We start from the raw sequence: 21,605 nt of genomic DNA on the forward strand, positions 1-21,605 counted from the left end.
GGGGCTTCCCTGGTGGCGCAGTGGTTGAGAGTCAGCCTGCCGATGCAGGGGACACGGGTTTGTGCCCCGGTCTGGGAAGATCCCACATGCCGCGGAGTGGCTAGGCCCGTGAGACATGGCTGCTGAGCCTGCACGTCCGGAGCCTGTGCTCTGCAACGGGAGAGGCCACAACAGTGAGGGGCCCGTGTACGGCAAAAAAAAAAAAAAAAGAATTAGGAGAACAGGCAGATCTTGTTGGTCCATTCAGGATAATTGAATCCTCTAGTCAACTGAAGTTCAGAGCTATTTGTAGAACATGGCAAACCAGAGCCACTCTTTGGAAGGGCTCAAGAAAAAGTGGCAGGCAGCTGAGTAGAGTGACAGGAAACAGCCTGTTTTATTTTGAGGGGGTGGGGGCAGTGGGAGGCAATGGCTCCCTCATCTGGTGATTTAAAAAGCAATAAAAACAAACAAATTATTCTATAAATTTACTAAACCTACTAGCAAATCTAGTACTATAGTACTGTCCTCATGTTGCCTTTCTGCTAATAATTTCCTCTCATTTTTGCCCTGTTGTTCATTTTAATACTTCACTTCATATTACTTATTGAGGTGAGGAAAAGAATCAACAGAAAGAAATGGTGGCACAAATAATGATTTGAAATGGGACCCACATGAACCAATAAAGAAGGTTTCTATTGAGGATGAAATGACAATACTATTGTTTCAACTTTTATGACTAGAAATCTTTGTTAAATACATTGTTCTTTTTTTATTTTATTTTATTTTATTTTATTTGCTTTTTATTTTTTATTTTTTTATTTTTTGCTTTATAACAAATTAAATCAGTTATACATATACATATGTTCCCATATCCCCTCCCTTTTGCGTCTCTATCCCACCCCTCCAGGCGGTCACAAAGCACCGAGCTGATCCCCCTGTGCTAAAATGCATTGTTCTAACTACCTTCTGCAATGAAAAGTTCATTAGACATGATTTAATAATTCTGTAATTATTTTAAAATTTTGTTTTAAATCTCTGTATTTTTAAAATTTATCTAATTGTCTTAAAAGTTAAGGATAGTAATAAAGGAAAGTTTTCAGTTAGTTGGGTACCAGGCAATGAGGTTTCGGATAATTAACTTCTTTGTAGAAAGGACTACACAGAAAGGTATGGAAAGTGTCTTTTAGTTTGGCTTTTATCCCACAAAATGTTTATTATCATCAGTTACCTTATACATGAGGCTGACTAGTAAGAACATATCTTTTGTGTATGGACTCCCTGAAATATTTCCAATAACAAGCCATCTACTTGTTATGCACTTTTCATAGGGTAGGTTGAAAAGGCAGTTAATATCCCTAATTTTAAAACTAAAACTACTCCATTCTTGGTTTACCTTTTATCTCAGCATTTGAAGACAAAGTAGAGCCAAATGCTGTGCAAATAAGAAGAGTATATAGGCATCTGATATCCAAATGAATGAAAGCCATTTTTCCAAGATTTAATACCTTCAAATTTCCACTCTAAGAAGGAAAAATATAGCAGTTTAACTTTACCATACCTCAAAAAGGACTAAATGTGACTAAAAATACATTTGGGAACTCTCTGTGTGCTTTCTATCAAGACTTGTGAAAACTGTGCCCCTTTGAACCATTTAAACAGAAAAAAGATCAAGTTTGGAACCAAAATAATTGGAAAGGAGGATTTTAGTCTCATTCTTCTTATGAGAGCAAAAAAAAAAAAAAGCAAAACAAACAAACATATCCCTTCAACACCCCCGCCACACACACACACACACACACACACACACACACACACTTTTCTACACATCATACGCTATGACCAGGATTTGAAAGTTATCTGAATACTGACAAAGCTCAGAATCTACACCAAAGCCTCAGATAACTCAGAACTTTGCTTCTTTTCTTCATAAATATTAAAATCATCATCATCTACTCTCTTACCTGTTCTACTCTTCCCTGTTATTTCCTATATCAGTAAATGGCACCATCATCTTCCCAGCTGCCCAAACCAGAAACCTGAGAGTTTTCCTCAACTCCTCCCTCTCCCATCCAATCTCCCCTTCCTAAATTGAGGATCTCATCATCAGGGGTCTCCTTATCCAGTTTTTCCTGCCTCCAAACCATTTTCACACCACATACAGTAAGGACAAATCTGAATTTACCACCTCTTTCTTAAAAGAGCACTTCACTGTCACAGAATACAATTTATTCATCTTTTTATTATTGAAGAATAATAGTTTATGATTGAAACTAAACTAATAGTTTATGATCGAAACTAAAAGGACTCATGTCTCCACATATCCATTCAATCAAAAAATACTCTCCTTGGGCTTCCCTGGTGGCGCAGTGGTTGAGGGTCCGCCTGCTGATGCAGGGGGACATGGGTTCGTGCCCTGGTCCGGGAGGATTCCATGTGCCGTGGAGCGGCTGGGCCCGTGAACCATGACCGCTGAGCCTGTGCGTCCGGAGCCTGTGCTCCGCGGCGGGAGGGGCCGCAACAGTGAGAGGCCCACGTACAGCAAAAAAAAAAAACAAAAAAACCCCCCAAAAAACTCTCCTTTCAATGAAACATCACTACTTGCAGTTCTACACTTCTCTTTGAGTCTATATTCCTAAAACCAACAATTTCACAGGAAGTTAAGGATTAAAGGTCACTTACCCCAACAGTCAGGGATTACCTTTCTTTTCTCCTACATAAATTAATTAAGCAGGACAGACCCTCTCTCCCTGCTCCATCCTCTTCATCTTACCTGGTCCATTTGTAATGTTCTCATGTCGGTAGGCTTCATTATTATATAATGGAATCTTGGGATCAAACTGTTAGAGCCAGCAAGTATATTGGAGGCAATGCTAGTCCAATCCTCCTTCATATATTGGGAAGTAAAACTCAGACTTACCCAACATTACACAGCGAGTTAGTAACAGAGCTGGAAGTAGAACAGAGATATGATTCCCAGTCTAGTGCACTTCCACCTTACTATGCTGGATCCCACACGTTTGATTCAGGATTATGAAAGCTTTTCCTCTGAGACTCCAGCATTTAAGTCTTCCTTCAATTAGCTAGCCAGGCTGAATCAATACAATGCTGGTTCTTTTTCTATGCCTCATAAACTCATAAGGGGATGCCATTTCTCTTACTGAGGTCTGGTGAATCTCTCTCCTCAGTTCCTCCCTCCCCACCACCAGCCCACTGCTGCCTTCTAAGACATCTGTAAGTAGTAAGTAGGTTTCGTCAACAGAAAGCCATATTTCTGCCATAGAGCTGCTCTTACAGATTGAGGTGAACAGACGGGTTATTTTTGGATCCAAGGCAATAGATCTGACAAAGAGAAATCCTTTCATATGACCTATAAGGACTAAGACAATCAGGCTTCCCTTAAAATGCTCTCAGAGAGATCTTTTTATTTAAATAACTATTTATTTTAATTTTGGCTGCATCAGGTCTTAGTTGCAGTATGCGGGATCTTTGTTGTGGCACATGGGATCCTCCCCTGCAGCACGCAGGCTCCTTGTTGCAGCACGCGGCTTCTCTCTAGTTGTGGCCTGCGAACTCAGTAGTTGCGGCACGTGGGCTTAGTTGCCCCACAGCATGTGGGACCTTAGTTCCCCGACCAGGAATGGAACCCACGTACCCTGCATTGGAAGGAGGATTCTTAACCACTGGACCACCAGGGAAGTCCCTCTCAGAGAGATCTTAAAGTTATCTCTCCCCTATCAATCTGTCCTTAAATATTTCATAGCCCTGTGTCATGTACAGCATAAATGTTAAGAGCTAAAAATACCTTGCTTCTATTCTATTTATAGGCTACTGAAATTTGATTCAGGCTATCAAATAGCACTTCCTGGATTAGTCAAATACATTAAGCAAAGGTAGGAAATGGGATAGCTGCCTTCCTGAATCACTTATCTAGAAATCCACAAAAGGAATTCCTGAATCAACCTTAGTGTCCCACCTAGACTTTCTTACCCAAATGAACATGAAGACAATTCTTTCCTTGGCTTGTGGGTTACAGGACTGTCACTAGTGCAATGAGGTGTTTTGTATACTATATGGTTACCAGAGGACAGAGTTTTTCACAAGAGGGGAAGGGATCTGAAGACAAAGGGAAGATGGAGGATGGAAATGCAGAGATACAAAATTTGAAACATTTTCTGATATACTTCCCACCCCCAGCCCACAGTTAACAACCACTCATCTGGTCATTTTATTTTTAAAAATGAGGAAATACCCAGAGAGGAAAGTGAGTTATCCTAACTCACACAACTTATTGGGGGCAGGGCTAGGACTGAAAACCAGCTCTCTTAAGTGCTTTCCACTGACTAGCAAATGAATTTTCTTGTTATAAGGAGTCTGTCCTGAACCTATGCTACCAGAAGGCTCCCTGCAAACCTCCCTCAACCTATTGTCACCACCCATACCATCAACCCCACCACATAGTTTTATCATCATGACATTTTTAGCAGAGTAATAATTCAATAATCTTTCATTGTGCACTTTTTTTTTTTTGCCAAATACTATCCCAGCTGAATCTTGTCTAAGACACAAGGTACAAATGATGAATCATAACATCTGTAATAATGAAAATAATACCTCCTACTATTTATTTACCCTTCCAGCATCCTAGGCACTAGCCTGTGCTAAACCCTTTACATGCATAATCTCATATAATACTCGGTCAGCCTTGGATGTATGTACTATTATTATTCCCATTTTAAAGATCAGAAACTGAGACAAGGAGAAATTAAACAACTCCCTGCAAGTTACCACAGGCTATAAATGGTGAAGCTTGGATCTGAACCCAGACAACCTAGTACCAGATCCCTTGACAACCACCACACAAGTGTAACCCTTGTGGAGGACAGCTTCCTGTTTCTACCCACTCAGTTTCCCACAACACTGTTACTTAAGACAGTTTCCCACTAAGAATCTCCTTTGGAATGGCAGGCCTAAAGTTATTTCCTGGTTTCAGCCTCACTTCTTCACCTCTTCAAAGCCATGCTACATAATCCCTTCATTCTAAGAGTTGGCTGGGATAATCCTTGCATTATTGCAGAAACTCCAGGTACTTACCAATAATACAGTTTCTCAAGAAATGGATTATCATAGGCAATTATCACAGCCCCTCTTTTCTTCCCCTCTCCAACTGAGAGACAGTTACTGAAACTCTAACACTTCCCTTCCTGTCTGATAATCAAGCACACTGAAAAAAAATAGATTGGTATTCCTGAAACAGCCAGTGGGCCAGGATACAGATTCTGTAAGTCACAAGATAGGGGAGGTTATGGGTAGGGCTAAAAGCCATCCAAAGCAAACTTAGAATCACAGCACAGTGTTGCAAAAGCTGATGGGACTAAGTAATCTTTGAATAAACCAATAGATATATAGATGAGGAGCTTGTATACAGGCACAATAGTATAAATATCAACCTGGATTTCAGCCCTACCTCAACCACTAATGTGTTTGGAAGCAAATTATAACTCAATTTTCTTCTATAAAATGGAGGTAATGACACCAGCCTGGCAGTTTTAAGATTAAATGAGATAATGTATGTAAAAGTGAAAGAGAATAGTAAATTGCTCTATATACTTGCAAGGGGTTTGTTTCTGAGCACCTTGTTACTATGAAAAAACTTGAAAACAACTTGCTCCAAACTACACATCTGCTCCTACTAATTCAGCAAAATTGACTTGTGCACAGTTGATAAGTAGGTACTTATTATTAACCTCTAACTTCTACCACCCTTATTGATCCAGTAGCTGCCTTTACTGATCTTTGTCTTAGTAATAATAATCTATTGCATTTGCTTAGCTTTTTATAGTTTACCAAGAATTTATTGAATTATTTTAACAAATCTGAAGGTATGAAATGTTGGTATCACATATTTACAATCAGTAAAATTGGGGCTTAGAGAGGTGATGTGACTTGAACAAGACTCCACTGCTGGTATAATCCACACTGAAAGGAAAGGTAACAGAAATAAGGAACAGAAATATGTTGTAAAGCTAATAATGCAGTCACTTACATAATACGGTTTTGTAGAAAAGTTCCTTCTCTACCTTGACAAAGAAAAAAAAAAAGATTCTTCCAAAGTATCTGAAATAGCCACAGGTTCTTGTTTTGTTTGTAAAGGCAGTGACCAAGTTACAAAGACAAATAATTATCTATTAGAAAATGATGAATGGGGTTTTGCAATGTCACTAAAGTGGCTTCTAAGATAACCGCCTAAAGGAAGTATGGCCATGTTATTTCTGTTGCCATTGTTTAGAAAAAAAAAGTTATGAAATTTGATACTTTCTGTATTATTTAAAATATCTAAAAATATCATCCAAAGCAATTAGAATAGGGATAGGAGAAAAAGAAAATGGGAAAATAGAAGAGAAGTAATGTTTGAGGAGAGAGAAATGGAAAAGTAGGGTTGATACTGGAAAAGCTTTATCAAAAGTCCAGGCTCTTGTTCAACTTGTCCAAAAGAGTTTGGGCAAGGAACACAAGACACCAAGGAAAAATAAACACACACACACACACTGAGGCTGAGGAGCAAAGAGAACAAAGAAGCAGTTTATTTAGGGCAGAAGCTAAGAGTGCCGGCGTCATCGAGAGTGAGGAGTGCCCACAGGCTTGTTGATCCCCGTTTTCATCTTATTTTTAGTCCTTTGAATGGGTGGGGGTCTTTTTGATTAGGAGCAGAATACTCGAGGGGAAGGTTTAGGTGTGGCCTGGATTGCACCAGCTTGCATCAGCTTCCGGTCCTGCACATTTGCCTCCTGAAGCCACTGTACATGCGTTCTAAGAGCTGTTTGCCCTTATATTTTCCCTCACTAGTTGAGCACCACACCTGGAAGGTTGTACAGGGTCATCAGCAACCTGTGCATTTTTATTTGCACATGCTCCACTGTTTTCATGTTCAGAGTTTCTTGCTCAGATGCTACAGTTTCTGTTTTAGATGCCATTCTGACCTGCGTCATGGCCTCATTAAATGCAAAACAAGGAGGTGGCTTTGCCTTGTGCCTAATGCCTATACATGAGGAGGATGTCCTTGGGCCCCACCCTGTCTTCCCTGCCTCAGGGTGATTGCAAAGGCTTAAATGTTGTCTGGGGGTGAAATGACAAATTTATATGATCTTACATGAAAAGGCATTGACTAGGAGATCTGGGCTCTAGCACCAACTATGGCAGGGGATTTAGAAAATGATAATAATAGGGACTATAGTTTATTAAGCTCTTACCAGGTGTCAAGCTCTGTGCCAGATGCTTGATATGGATTAGCTCATTTAAGTCTCACAAACATTGATAGTTACAATTATTATTATCACAATACTGTATTATAAATGAGTTGTTTGAGGCTCAGAAAGGTTAAGTAAATTACGCAAGGTCATACAACTTAAGCAAAAAATATGTGTATATCTAATTCTAAAGACTATGCTCCTATTAACATATAATACTGTCTTTCCATCTCACTTCAGTGAAACTCAATTTCCTCTCATATGAGTTATCCCTGGGATATCTTTCTGTTTTATCAGATAATCTGGTGTGTATCCATCCATGGTTTCAGGATGTGACTCAAAAGCACCGACTTCCTGAATAACTAGTCTCGTTTCAAGGAGACCATCCAACATGTACAAATGTCTATTCATAGTTCCTGGAGTATAGCCATGACTCAGCATCAAAATCAGCACATCTGGAATGGGACAGATCCTGAGGCCTGACAACATTTAAAGATCAGTACATAGCTCAATAATAGTACAATCAGTCTATGAACTGTTGGTGAGTCAAATCTAATTTAGGTAATAACTAGCACGTAATATTTCACGCAGTGGAGTAGTTTATAAAGAATGCTGAAGGTGACTTTGTGTACTTTCAAACATAAAAGGACTTTGAATCAGACAGATTCATCATGCTTGCCCCTAGTCAACTGTCATTTCCCACAAAAATACACAAAGAAGTTAGGCACATGCTGAATGATGAAAATCACTGCAGACGAATAAAGTACAGGTAGGATCTCTTTTTAACAAATACCACTTTAACATCCAGTTACATATAACATGATTATATTTGTGTCCCTGCCAACATTACATACTAATATTGTTTCTTGCTATTTATGAAATATGTTCAATAAATCCTGTAAAACATAAGTAGTCATTTTATTCCCAAATCCTTTTTGTAGATGGTTTCCTGTATGACATCCTGAGTTCATCCAGCTGACAAGTTTCCTGAAGCACTGTCAAAGCTACAGAATTCAGTTTTGAGCTACCATAGCAACTGACAGGTTTATAGTGTTCCTTTATGAAGCAGTTTACACATTTCAGAATCTGTCCCTAAACTGGGCAGATCAGAGCTTTTTAGCTTATAATTCCATCCAAATAAACCAACAACAGGCTTTTACAACCGTTTAAAAAAAATCTATCAGGTCATCGCTTTCTTAAAATAGGTCAGATTCTTATTATTAAATACACCTTAAGTTCTATTCAAATGAAGTCACAGCTGAAGAGCAATGCAGTTTCTTGAAAGGCACCACTGCTCTGGAACTAGCAAAACAATCTCTTTTGTTTGTTCAACACCCTTCTCCTCACTCCCAGATGCTCCCAAATAATTATTAGCAAGCAAACACTGTGTACCCAAAACATTCACTTCAAGTAATGACTTTAGAATAACAACTTTAGAAGTCAGTAATAGAGTGTGACCCACCCTCTCCATACTAAGTAAAAACAGAATAGAAAATGTATAATAGCAGATTTTATATTGCTTCAATGTTATTCTACCAGTATGCTCTTGCATGTACATAAGATATAAACTGTAAGTACATGAAAATATGGCATTGTGTAACATATACTGCCATCAGTTATGGAAAAGAATGTTAACAAAAACACATAAATATTTCTATCATGTATTCATTATTCAACGATTATTTCTGGAAACCTACTACATGCCAGGCACTGTTCCAGCCACTGGAGGTACTGCAGTGGACAAAACAAAGAACCTGCTTTCTTGGAACTAACTTTCTGGAGTGGGAGACAGACAATAAACAGACAGACAGACAGACAGACAATATCAGATAATTATAAGTTTCACAAAAAGAAATAAAGCAGGATAACATGAAAGAGAGTAATGAGAGTTCATTTTAGATAGGGTGGTCAGGGAATGCCTCTCTGAAAAAGTAACATTAAGGACCTCAGTGAAGTGAGGGAATGAACCAGGTGAAGATACAGGGAAAGAAACTTCCAGGTAGAAGGAATAGCACATTCAAAAGACCTGGGGAGGGAATCAGCTTAATAGTTCTAGGAATAGCAACAACGGTAGGGTAGGAAACAGAAAAGGTTAGATGACCTCACAAAGATAGGCTGACTGTGGGCAATGGTACTGGATTTCCTATTTATTTTTAGTAAAATGGGAAGCAATTGGATAGTTGTGAGTAGAGTAACATGATGTAACTTACATTTGAAAAGGCTACTCTGTATGGAAGGGAAGGATAGAAGCAATAATCCAGGCTAGAGCTGATGGTAAGTTGGACCAACTTGACAGCAGTGGAGATGCTGATAGGATTTTACTGATGGATTGAGTGTGGAGTATCAGAGGATGATGCCGGTATTTTTGTCATGGGCAACTGAACAATTGTTTATGGGGCTTGGGGATGATGGACAAGAGTTCAGTTTTATATGTTTCAATTTGAGCTGCCTAACTAACATCCAAGAGGAGAAGATGAGTAGGCAGTTGGATAGTTGACTCTGGAGATTAGGGGAAAGACCAGAGCTATAGATATATTTTTGAAAGTCATCAGTATATAGGTAGTATTTAAAGCCACAGGATTAATTAAAGTCACCTAGGGTATAGTGTAGATAAGATAAAGAGAAGAGGACCAAGGGCTGAGATCTGGGACCCTCCAATATATAGAGGCCAAAGAGATGAGGAGGTACCAACAAAGGACACTAAGGAGAGGTCAAGGAGGTGAGAAGAAAACCCAGAGTTTGTGGTATCCCAGAAACCAAGTATGGAAAACGTTTCAAGGATAAAGTGATAGACAATGTCAAAAGCTACCAATAGGCCAAGTAAGATAAGAATGGTCTAACAAATTTGGCAAACTGAAGATAGTTGGTGACATTGATAAGGAAATAAGTGGAATGTCTGGAGCAAAACTCAGATTAAAGTGGGTTCAGGAAAGAATGGGAGGGAGACATGAGTATGGATAACTCTCTTGAGAAGTTTGCAATGAAGGGACATAAGGTGCTCTTGCTAGGAGGAAGTCACTCATTTCTTCCCTCTTGAAAACAGGAATGGAGAACATCTCACATAAAGGTTTGATCCTGTTGTTACTTAGATTTTTGTCGTACCTGTTTAGTAACAGTGAATGTTCTTATTTGAGGGATGCAGGCCAGAGTATTTTAGGATTGTACTTATCAAAGGGTACCATACCAAGGTAGAACATTTTTCTGAGACAATTAGAAACTATCAAAGTTTAGTTTCACCAGTGATTACTTTAACAGATACTTTCCATCTGCTCAAATTGTTTTACAAAGGTATCTCCATCTTGTCACATTTCCAATGAAATATTATTTTTAAAAGCCTGCAATTTCTCCAGACTGTAGAACATCTTTACTTTCCATCTATGTGCAACCTGAGATTTCATTGTTTTTCTTCTAAATTTGTCTTCTGCAACAAAAGCAATCAGAAACAACTTTAACTATATCTTTATAGGGCACTTTTAAAACTTGGCTATTGGTCTAGAAACATGATTGAAAATCAGAATCAAGGGATATCAGAAATTCTTGTTCTAGGGAACATAAAGCCTTTATTGTATTTTGAAAACTCTGAAACTGAGGGATCAGTTTCAGATGTAACTGTCCATACTCCCAAAGGGCTCCAATAAGTGCATATCTCTAGGCAAGAGGATTTGTATTCTGGCTTAGATTGGCAGCCTATTTGAGATTCAGAGCATGGATGATCCTATTTCATCATTCAGGCTCTTGCTGTTTGCTTCTTCTCCCACACGTCCCTCATCATCTTTCCTTATACTTTTCTTTTTCCATTTTCTCCCTCTTTTCCTCTTTCTTACTGATGTTTTCTCTTTTCCATTAAGTGGAAATAAATATATTTTTGGATTCCTGGCTGTCCTTATTTTAAATATACTGGAGCATTCTCTCTTCTCAATACATTTTCTTTTCTTTTCTTTTTTTAAAATAAATCTATTTATTTATTTATTTTTGGCTGCATTGGGCCTTCATTGCTGTACGCAGGCTTTCTCTAGTTGCGGCGAGTGGGGGCTACTCTTTGTTGCAGTGTGCGGGCTTCTCATTGTGGTGGCTTCTCTTGTTGCAGAGCACAGGCTCTAGGTGCGTGGGCTTCAGTAGTTGTGGCTCGTGGGCTCTAGAGCGCAGCCTCAGTAGTTGTGGCACATGGGCTTAGTTGCTCCGCAGCATGTGGGATTTTTCCGGACCAGGGCTTGAACCCATGTCCCCTGCATTGGCAGGGGGATTCTTAACCACTACACCACCAGTGGAAGTCCCTCAATACATTTTCATTAGTTGTTTGGCTTCAGAATATTTTCCATGCATTACTTGAAGATTAGACCAGTTTTGTAACTTTGTGAGTTTACTTTTTTTAAAGTACTTACGATAAAAAAGTTATTTTTTACTTGTATGTCGGCAGAGCTTTACTGTTTTTCACTGGACTGACTGCCCTTCATAAAAATGAATTTCCTGCTTTAAGAGAACTGGTTCTTTATAATCATCTGCTTAAAATCTCTAAATTCACTCATAATTTTAAGTGGTAGGTCTGCCTACTTTCTCACTTTTTTTGATAGCTGCTTTTGAGGTTGGGTTAGACAATGTTTCTTAAATGACTTTAGGGGCTTCTCATCAAAATATAACCTCAGTTTCTATTTTTATGGCCTGTGCCTTTGACTGCTGTATTGGTGCTGATACAATCATAGGCATCTATCCAGATCTTCTTTTCACAGACATTTCCTGAGCATCCATTTTGCACTCAAGGCTGCAGATATGAAAGCAAGCAAGACACAGGGTTCCCTGCCATCAAGTTTATGGAAGGAGAGCCAAAGAAACCAGAAACCAAAAAACAACAACAAAAAAACCCCACAGTAACTCACTACACACTTGTCAGAATGGCCAAAATCCAGGACACTGACAACAACAACAAATGATGGCAAGGATGCTGAGCAACAGGCACTCTCATTCTTTGCTGGTAGGAATGCAAAACGGTACAGCCACTTTGGAAGATAGTTTGGTGATTTCTTATAAAACTAAACATACTCTTACCATATGATCCAGCAATCATGCTCCTTGGTTATTTACCTAAAGGAGTTGAAAATTTATGTGCACACAAAAACCTGTACACAAATATTTATCGCAGCTTTATTCATAATTGCAAAAACTTGGAAGCAACCAAGATGTCCCTCAGTAGGTGAATGGATAAATAAACTGTGGTACATCCAGACAACGGTATATTACTCTACTAAAAAGAAATCAAGCCATGAAAAGGCTTGGAGGAATCTTAAGTTCTTATTACTAAGTAAAAGAAGCCAATCTGAAAGGGCAATATAAGTGATGATTCCAACTACATGACATTCTGGAAAAGGCAAAACTATGGAGACAGCAAAAAGATCAGTGGTTTCCAGGGGTTGAAGTGAGAGGGAGGGATGACTAGGCAGAACACAGAGGATTTTTAGGGCAGTGAAAATACTCTGTATGATATTATAATCATGGATACATGTCATTATACATTTGCCCAAACCCATAGACTATACAACACTAAGAATGAACACTAATGTAAACTATGGACTTTGGGTGATTATGATGTGTCAATGTAGGCTCATCACTTGTAACAAACATACCACTCTGGTGCGGGATGCTGATAATGGGAGAGGCTATACATGTGTGGGGGCAGGAGGTATATGGAAAATCTCTGTACCTCCCTCTTAGTTTTGCTGTGAACCTAAAAATGCTCTAAAAAAATAAAGTCTTTAAAAATTAAATTATATAAACTTACAGTTAAATAATTTATAATATAAGCAACATTAATAAACAAAATGGTTACTATAGAGTGTGAGCTTTCTCTTGGGCTACTGGCAGAAATGTGAATTGATAGAATCTTTTTTGGAGGCAGTGTGGCTGAGATTACTACTTGTCCCCTAATATTCATTCTCCTCTCCTTCAGTGTAATGAAACCTCCATGTTTTAGCTGGGCACATGGGCATACAAAATGAAGGCTACCATGACAACATTAAGTTCTTGCCTAAGAGGTATAAACAGAAGTGTTATCTCCAATCTCTGTCATGCCTTTAAAGAGAATAGACCATTTCTCCCCTTTCCCTTTCCCCCTTTCTCCACTCTGCTTCTTAGAATGTGGTCCTAGTAGTGAGCCATCTTTGATTAAGCAGATGAGGAAAATACCCTAGGCATGGCAGAACAAGTTTGGAATAGCCCAGGGCCTTTGACCTCATGAAGTAAAGCTTCATGCAGCCCTGGATTAGCTACCTCCAGACAGTTATGTGAGAGCAAAATAAACCACTTTCTTATTTAAGAAGAGCCTGCAACCTAATTAGAGGCGTATTTAGCACTGTGTATAAAAGTCCTTTTCTTTGGCTGCGCCACGTGGCTTGCGGGATCTTAGTTCCCCGACCATGGATTGAACCCAGGCCCACGGCAATGGAAGTGCTGCGTCTTAACCACTGGATCCCCAGGGAATTCCCTAAAAATCCTTTAAAAGTTCATAACCTTTTAAGCCCAAATTTCCAGGTAATCAAAGTATGCGCTTATACAGTCCAACCCCTCATTTTCTACATAGGCTTTGAGTCAGCTACATTTAAGCTGTGTAGCACTTCTTTGGCTAAAGTCTCCAACCAGATAACTGGGGGGAAAAAATCATACTGAACCACCCCACTTGCAAATATAACCACAAATGCTGAAGTAGAAACTTTTCACAGTGACAAAACACAATGTGATAAAACTCCAACATCCCCTTTGAGGCCTTCAAAGTCCTTACTGTGCTAAATAAGTGCTAGAGAACTCTCTCTGGCCATCTGGAGATTCTACTAATATGAGCTGCTCTCAGGTACCACAGCACTTTTCCCACCACCATGAGCTGCTGCCACAGTTTTCTGAATGATGTTCTGATGGTGCACTCACGTAATTTTAATCCTATGCGGCTTCACCTTTTCCAGATGTTGATAGCTCATCCACATGCTTTGGTTATTAGCAAAATGCCCTGGAGTTCAAGTTTCCTCTCAATGAATCAATACTAATTCCACCAATAATGTACACTGTTCTTCCTGAAAAAGTGCCAGATAAAGGAGATGGCTGATTCCATAGTTAGAGAGTAATCACTGCTGGATGAGCAAAGTCAAACATTCCTAGAGAAAAGAGAACTACTTGTAGTAGAATCACGCCTATAGAAGCATGGCTTTGTCTTCCTTTGACTGAGCATCCGTGGGAGAGTTAGAATGACTCATACCTCCTACCCTCCAACCCTGTTCCATTCCACTTCCTATCCTCCAACCCTACTTCATTCCTTAGAAGTGGGCAGGATGCTCTTCAGAAATTCCTAGGCCCTCCTGATTCTCTTGATACTTACTATCAAAAGACGATGAGATACATGCATTAATTTATACACAAAACATACTTGGCTTCCACTGTCTATCACCGTGGCTTATATACAGATGAGAAAACAAGCCAGAGAAGTTAAATGATTTTCCCATAACCTCCTTTCATTCTAGCTTACGTTTTTAAGTACTGCCACTGCGATCATTTTTCACCTTTGCAAAGACTTGACTGTTTTTTCCAAATCCATTTGGCAGACTTTGCTTTCTTTCTTTTTTTATTCAATCTAGATTAGTCTCCATACCCCCAAACTAAAGCTGTCCCTCTGCCTGTTTATCATAACTTCCTAACAAATTCCCAAGCTTGAATGAATCCAACTTTCAGGTTTTCTCTGTGCCTATACCAGAGAAGGTGGGTGCTGAAGGAATAAGTCCCACAATAGATTAGTTCCATGATAAAGTTATAATATTCAATTTCACATGAACCCACAGTACTACTCAGAAACATTACATGTCTCTGTTCAGCTTTATTCCATTCTTGACAACAATTACAAACTTCTTCCAGTATCTCCAATCCTCTCATCTCCTCTCCCCAATCTCAGCACATGACTTTGTTTCTTTAAAAACAAAATTGAATAAGAACATACTGTATAGCACAGGGAACTCTTCTCAATACTCTGTAATGACCTATATGGGAAAAGAATCTAAAAAAGAGAGGATATATGTATATGTATAACTTATTCACTTTGCTGTACAGCAGAAACTAACAGAACATTGTAAATCAACTATACTAAAAATTAAAAAATAAATAAAAACAAAATTGAAGCTATCAGATGGAAATTCCCTCATCTTCTTTTTTTTTTTTTTTTGTGGTACGTGGGCCTCTCACTGTTGTGGCCTCTCCCGTTGCGGAGCACAGGCTCCGGACACGCAGGCTCAGCGGCCATGGCTCATGGGCCCAGCCACTCCGCGGCATGTGGGATTTTCCCGGATCGGGGCACGAACCTGTGTCCCCTGCATTGGCAAGCAGACTCTCAACCACTGCGCCACCAGGGAAGCCCCCCTCATCTTCTTGATTCCACATTTTCCACACACCCTCTCTTCCTTCCCTACTGCTATAATAAAGGAGTATATTTCCTATTAAGGTAAAACTCCTCATGTGTGTTTTGGATTCCAACCCTGATCACATTATCAGGAATCTTACCATTTAATTTTTTCTTCTCATATATCTTCAACATACGTGAGATGTATGTATACATACATACATAAATATCAGGTGGATATATCCATTAGCATTTAAATATGCTCATTTCTCCCCAAACTTAAAAAAAAAAACTATCTTGTGCATATATTTGTCTCCAGCTACTGCCCCAATACTCCCATCTTCTTCACAGCCAAATTTCTAGGAAGAGTTGTCTATACTTGCTATTTGTCGGAAGCCATCCTGGAGCCATTGCACCATGACAAAGTCATGAGCAACGGAAGGCGAAACTGCAAGGCAGCGCCGTGCCAGGAAGGTGGACTACAGCTCCGTTGTTATGTTTTATGATAATAAATTTACATACAGGGGCAATTTGGGGGGGGATGTTGCTCCACGTGAAAGAAAAAGTCCTCTAGGACTCCCCCTCCTGAAACTACCATAGAATGGGAAGTACCCACTAAAGCCCCGGGGAAATGAGTAAAGAATTAAGAGCCTGGAACTAAGGGGATGTTTTTATGAAAAACACCCTCTAGTATGGAGTTATGGCCATGGGCCGGAGTTCCTGATGACATAGGAAATTTATGGTTCTATTATAAAGGAAGATTAATTATAGAAAAGCAAATGACTAGAGCAGAATTGGTTGCCAGGATAGGGAGAAAACACTGTCTCAGTTGAAGGAAACGACAAGAAAGAGCATGCAGGTACATTGTAAATATTTTCATGGAACCACTGTAAAAGGTTGCCCATGCAAGAAGAGAAATAGGAACAAGTAGCTCCAACTTTTACAATTAAAATAATCGTATAACTGCTTGGCTTGGTTACTAAGAAATAACCTGTGATTAATGGGAACTTGGGGAAATATTTTAATAGGACATCTAGAAACTAGGGGATATTTTTTTTTTTTAAATCTTTATAGAACATTTTGAGGTTTGATTGTGCTAAGATTGTTTGGCCACGTACCTGGTAATGTAATCAGCTACAATATATAAACCTGTGATTGTAAACAATAGAAGAAGAATGAAGAATAAAGTCTTGAGAAAGAGAAACATGCAATGCTGATACTTTAAGAAGTGTAATAGAATTATTTCCTTCGCCGATGCTATCCATCCCTCGGGTATCCCTGGACTCTCTGGAGCTGGACTCCGGCAGCTATTTTCACACCTCCCACTCACTCTTCACCACTCCATTCCCTTCTAGCTTCTTCCTTCATCCCACCACCAATCCATGACTCTCCTGAAACATGTCCCACTAAAATAACTAATGGCCTCCATGTTACTGAATCCAATCAACATTTTTTATCCCAATCTTAGTGGTATTCACCTGTTTACCACCATCCTTCTTGAAACACTGTTCCCTTGGCTTTTCTCACACCAGTTTCCCAGTTTTCCTTCTACCTCTCTGGCCACACTTTTCATTTCAATTTTAGGTTCACCCTTTACTTATCCTAATATTAAATGAAGTTCTTTGAAGCCCTCATCTTTTTTGACTCTATGTTCTCCCTACGTAATTTTATCCACTCCCAGAGCTTCCATTACTATCTATATGCCAATGACTTTCAAACATATATCTCTCACTCAAGCTACTTTTCTGAGCTCCAGACCTGTATATCTAATTGTTCTCTCAAAATTTTCACTTAGAAGTCTCAAACACACCTCAAATGCAAACTATCAAACACCAAAATCATGATCTTCCATCTGAAAATGGGTATTTAGAGAAGGAGATCTGTGATGTGTGTGGGTATGAAATGATGGTTGAAGATAAATGAGAGAAAGGAATCTAGGATGATTCCTATGTTTCTGGTTTAGGACACTGCTTGGGAATTTATGCTACCATTTGGTACTGGAAATAGAGGAAAGGAAAATGATGATAAATTGCATTAATGTTTTGAATATTTATAATCCCTATGTGTATTCATGTTCTTTGAAACAGAGAAAACTGAATTATATCATCCATCTGTGTTTTGAAATCATGTATTGAAGGATCATCTGGCTATTTTAAGAAAATCTGCATACATGGAATTTATCACTGTTCTAGGGAAGATATACTTTCTTCTCCATGCCTTTCTTTGATAAGTACAGGTTTGTTATTTACACAGCTTAAAAATATTATTAGTGGGCTTCCCTGGTGGCGCAGTGGTTGAGAGTCCGCCTGCCGATGCAGGGGACACGGGTTCGTGCCCCGATCCCGGAGGATCCCACGTGCCGCGGAGCGGCTGGGCCCGCGAGCCATGGCCGCGGAGCCTGTGTGTCCGGAGCCTGTGCTCCGCAACGGGAGAGGCCACAGCGGTGAGAGGCCCGCGTACAGCAAAAAAAAAAAAAAAAAAAAAAAAAAAATATTATTAGTGACTGATGTGCAAATGAATGAAAGCATATGGCAGGACACCAAGTCTCCTGACTTCCATTCCAGTGCTCTTCCCACACTACCACAACTACCCATACCAGATATTTAATATATTATAATTATTATAATAAGGGCCTATGCATATACATTATTATCTCTGTTTTCTTCAAGAAGAAAGTGAAGCTCTGAGAGATTAGTTATCACATGCAACTTAAACAGCTAGGACTTGGTGGCATCAGAATTCAGTTCCAGGTCTTCCTGGCTCCTAAATCTGAGCTCTTTCTCCAATTTCACACTGTCTGCTAAGGTATTAAATGATAAAAGATTTAATACATGAACTCTCCTAGGGGTATGTGCATTTGAAAATCCTCACAACCTCCCCACTGGCAAAGAAAAACAAAACAAGCAAAGTAATCATTTTAGTGGTAAAATCTCAGGGAAAGTGAATGTGACAAGCCAATGAAGATGATACTTGTAGGCAGGCCTGTCAACTGCTTCCCAAATCATATCATGTAGGCACCTGCCTACCTACTCTGTGACTCCACGTTATCCATCTCCCCAGTATAAGTCTTGATCCCACAGAGAATGGAAGACATAATTCCAAATCTTCTCAGTATTGCCCCATGAGACTCTTGGAGCAGCATGGAATAATGGAAAGAGCCCAGACACTGAAGCCACACAGATCTAAAGAAGACACTTCAGCTCTCTGCACTTAATTTTTCTTATCTATAAAATGAAGGCAGGGGCTCCCCTGGTGGCGCAGTGGTTGAGAGTCCGCCTGCCGATGCAGGGGACACGGGTTTGTGCCCCGGTCCGGGAGGATCCCACATGCCGTGGAGCAGCTAGGCCCATGAGCCATGGCCGCTGAGCCTGTGCGTCCGGAGCCTGTGCTCCACAGCGGGAGAGGCCGCAACAGTGAGAGGCCCGTGTACTGCAAAAAAAAAAAAAAAAAAAAAAAGAAGGCAGTAATACTTGGGGCTTAGGAAATAATTAAATGGGATAGTGCAGTGGTCCCCAACCTTTTTGGCACCAGGGGCCGGTTTCCTGGAAGACAATTTTTCCATGGACTGGGGAGGGGGGTTGCGGCAGGAGGGGGGGATGGTTTGGGGATGGTTCAAGTGCTTTACATTTATTGTGCACTTTATTTCTACTATTATTACATTGTAATATATAATGAAATAATTATACAACTCACCATAATGCTGATAGGAGGCGGAGCTCAGGCCATAACGCAAGCTATGGGGAGCAGCTGTAAATACAGATGAAGCTTTGCTCACTCACCCACCGCTCACCTCCTGCTGTGCGGCCCAGTTCCTAACAGGCCACAGACGGGTACTGGTCCATGGCCCAGAGGTTGGGGAGCCCTGGGATAGTTCACATAAAATGTCTGCAGCATAGTGGCCATAATAACTCAATTGTTATTAGCTGCCTTCAGCTTCTCCCATATCCAGGAGTCACCTCCTATTAATTCTTTGAAGACACTCTGAAAAATACATCAAAAGGAACCAGCAACCTACCCCACCCCCACTCCTCCAAGTTGCAGAAAAATACAGGTGATATTTCTCCGATTTTCAAAAAAATACCCTGAAAGCAGCTTTTCATTTACAGGTAAGATCTTAGCATTAAAAAAATAATAAGAAGAATCCAATAGTTGTTCTGTCTCTCCTTTGTTTAATCCTATTGTTTAAATAATCATTTTTAACATTTCTACTGCCTTTCACAACATTAGGCAGAGTCAGGACAGCTGGCTCACTCTACAGATGAAGAAATAAAGATGGAGAGGGGGTAGGATGTCCATCCTAAGGTCACAGGACTATATGGGAAAGATCTAGAACTAAAACCCTGATCTCTTAGTTCTTAGTTTATTACTTAATAATAATAAATCTATGCAATTAAGTCTTGAACGCTCTAAAAATTCTATACATTAATAAAATTTTAACCAAAAACAGCTGATAAATGCCCTATATTCATGTTCTGGTTTTATATATCTTTTTACATATTAAAAAAAGAAAGCTAACCTGGAAGCATCCAAAATGAGTGCAATGTATATAAGTGATGGTCAGATTTAAACCTTAATTATGGATTCTTTCAAAGGAAAATAAGCATCAAATGTATAAAATGTTAGTTCATTTCAGAGCAAAAGCAGTGAAAATTGTAATTTTTATTTTAATAACCTACTATATATGTAACCATAATATTCAAATAAATGAAATCACCATATATACAGGTATGCATGTTCCATAAATTAAATCAAAATATCATATAAAGGTAAATTAAATCATTCATTTTAGAGGAGCTCTATGGTTATTTCTGAGCTTAAGAGAGAAAAGTTATGGCAAAGTGGAAGATTCTCACTTATAGAAAAAAAATCACCTAGAAAACAATCTCAGAAAACCTCTTAACTCTAAAATGCAACTATTCTTACCATTTCTAAAGGACCAGGTTTGCTTATAAGAGGTATGATTTGTATAGAAAGTAAAGGCTAATAAGAAAACAACAATAAAAATTAAAATCACTAGTGTTATTTATACTGATTAACCAGCACCTATTAATTAGCTTCATGCAAAAAATTACATTATTTCCCCAAATTAACATTATGTCAAGTCAAACAATTTTTGCCAGTAAAGAGATTTATGAACCCATTTAAAAAGAGGTGAAGAAAGTGAAACAAATAATTATTCAAAACAATTTACCTCTAATCCCCTCTCTCCCTCCCCCAAATTTAAGTTCCAGACTTACTATAAGTGAATAATGTGTCCAGTTATAATCAAATTCTTCTGCAATATCACTGACATCTGCTCATTGAACAGCTTCTTAGCTTAGTGGATTTTAAATGACCTTAGAACTGAAGTCTTTATGTAGGAGGAGCTCTGCTTTATCCACCAAATGTACTGTCATGAGAAAATGTGCATTCAAAGCAGTTCAGCATTCAAGGTTACATTTGTCAAAAGACTCAGAGGAAATCATGAAGTTCATCTGAGTGATTTTCTTTCCCTTTTAATTAGTTCCTGATACAGCATTTCAGTATGCTAATGTTATTTTACTATGTGACTCACCACACTGGGAGTTAAAAGATAATCCAAAGGTAAGTATGTGACTGATAGGACTATGCCAGGACTATAAACTCACTGTGTTGAGTTTCAAATATCTTTAAGTACGAAGAGATTCATAAGTGGACAAGGAATCCAGAAGCCTGGGTTCAACTCTAGGCTCTCCTTTCCACAATCAACTAGGTGACCTTGGGCGACTTCCTTAACTTCTTTGGGCCTCAGTTTCAAAAAATTTATTGAATGTAACCTCAGAAGTCATCTAGTCTAACTTTCAGTTCCAAGCAAAAATTGCCTCTGTATTTCCCCTAAGAAATGGTCAGTTTCTCATATGTAAAATTAGCATTAGAACTAGATGATGGCTAAGGTTTCCCTGATTTCTAAAATCCTCAGTGTTATAATTAAAATTCATTAAGTGTCATGTATATTTTCTCCCATTGAAAGTTTATCAAATAGTTCTTTACATAAC

At 39.1% G+C, this 21,605-nt stretch overlaps 1 protein-coding gene across 2 annotated transcripts in view; it reads right to left on the bottom strand.

Annotated features, from left to right (window-relative positions):
- The window catches only part of IL13RA2 (interleukin 13 receptor subunit alpha 2), a 51,569-nt gene that overhangs the window by 17,088 nt on the left and 12,876 nt on the right, over positions 1-21,605 (bottom strand). Inside the window, exons 1-2 of one of the 2 annotated variants that reach the window (XM_082609933.1) lie at positions 2,900-2,951; positions 1,376-1,502 (exon numbers count right to left, since the gene is read on the bottom strand). In XM_082609933.1, coding sequence (XP_082466059.1) covers positions 1,376-1,469 — 94 coding nt within the window. In that variant the 5' untranslated portion in view covers positions 1,470-1,502; positions 2,900-2,951. Of the gene's footprint in view, positions 1-1,375; positions 1,503-2,899; positions 2,952-21,605 lie in introns of those variants that run through there. The other variant, XM_082609932.1, reaches the window with a different exon arrangement.

The sequence above is a fragment of the Mesoplodon mirus genome, assembly GCF_964341445.2.
Source record: "Mesoplodon mirus genome assembly, chromosome: X".
In the NCBI taxonomy this organism is placed as follows: domain Eukaryota; kingdom Metazoa; phylum Chordata; class Mammalia; order Artiodactyla; family Ziphiidae; genus Mesoplodon; species Mesoplodon mirus.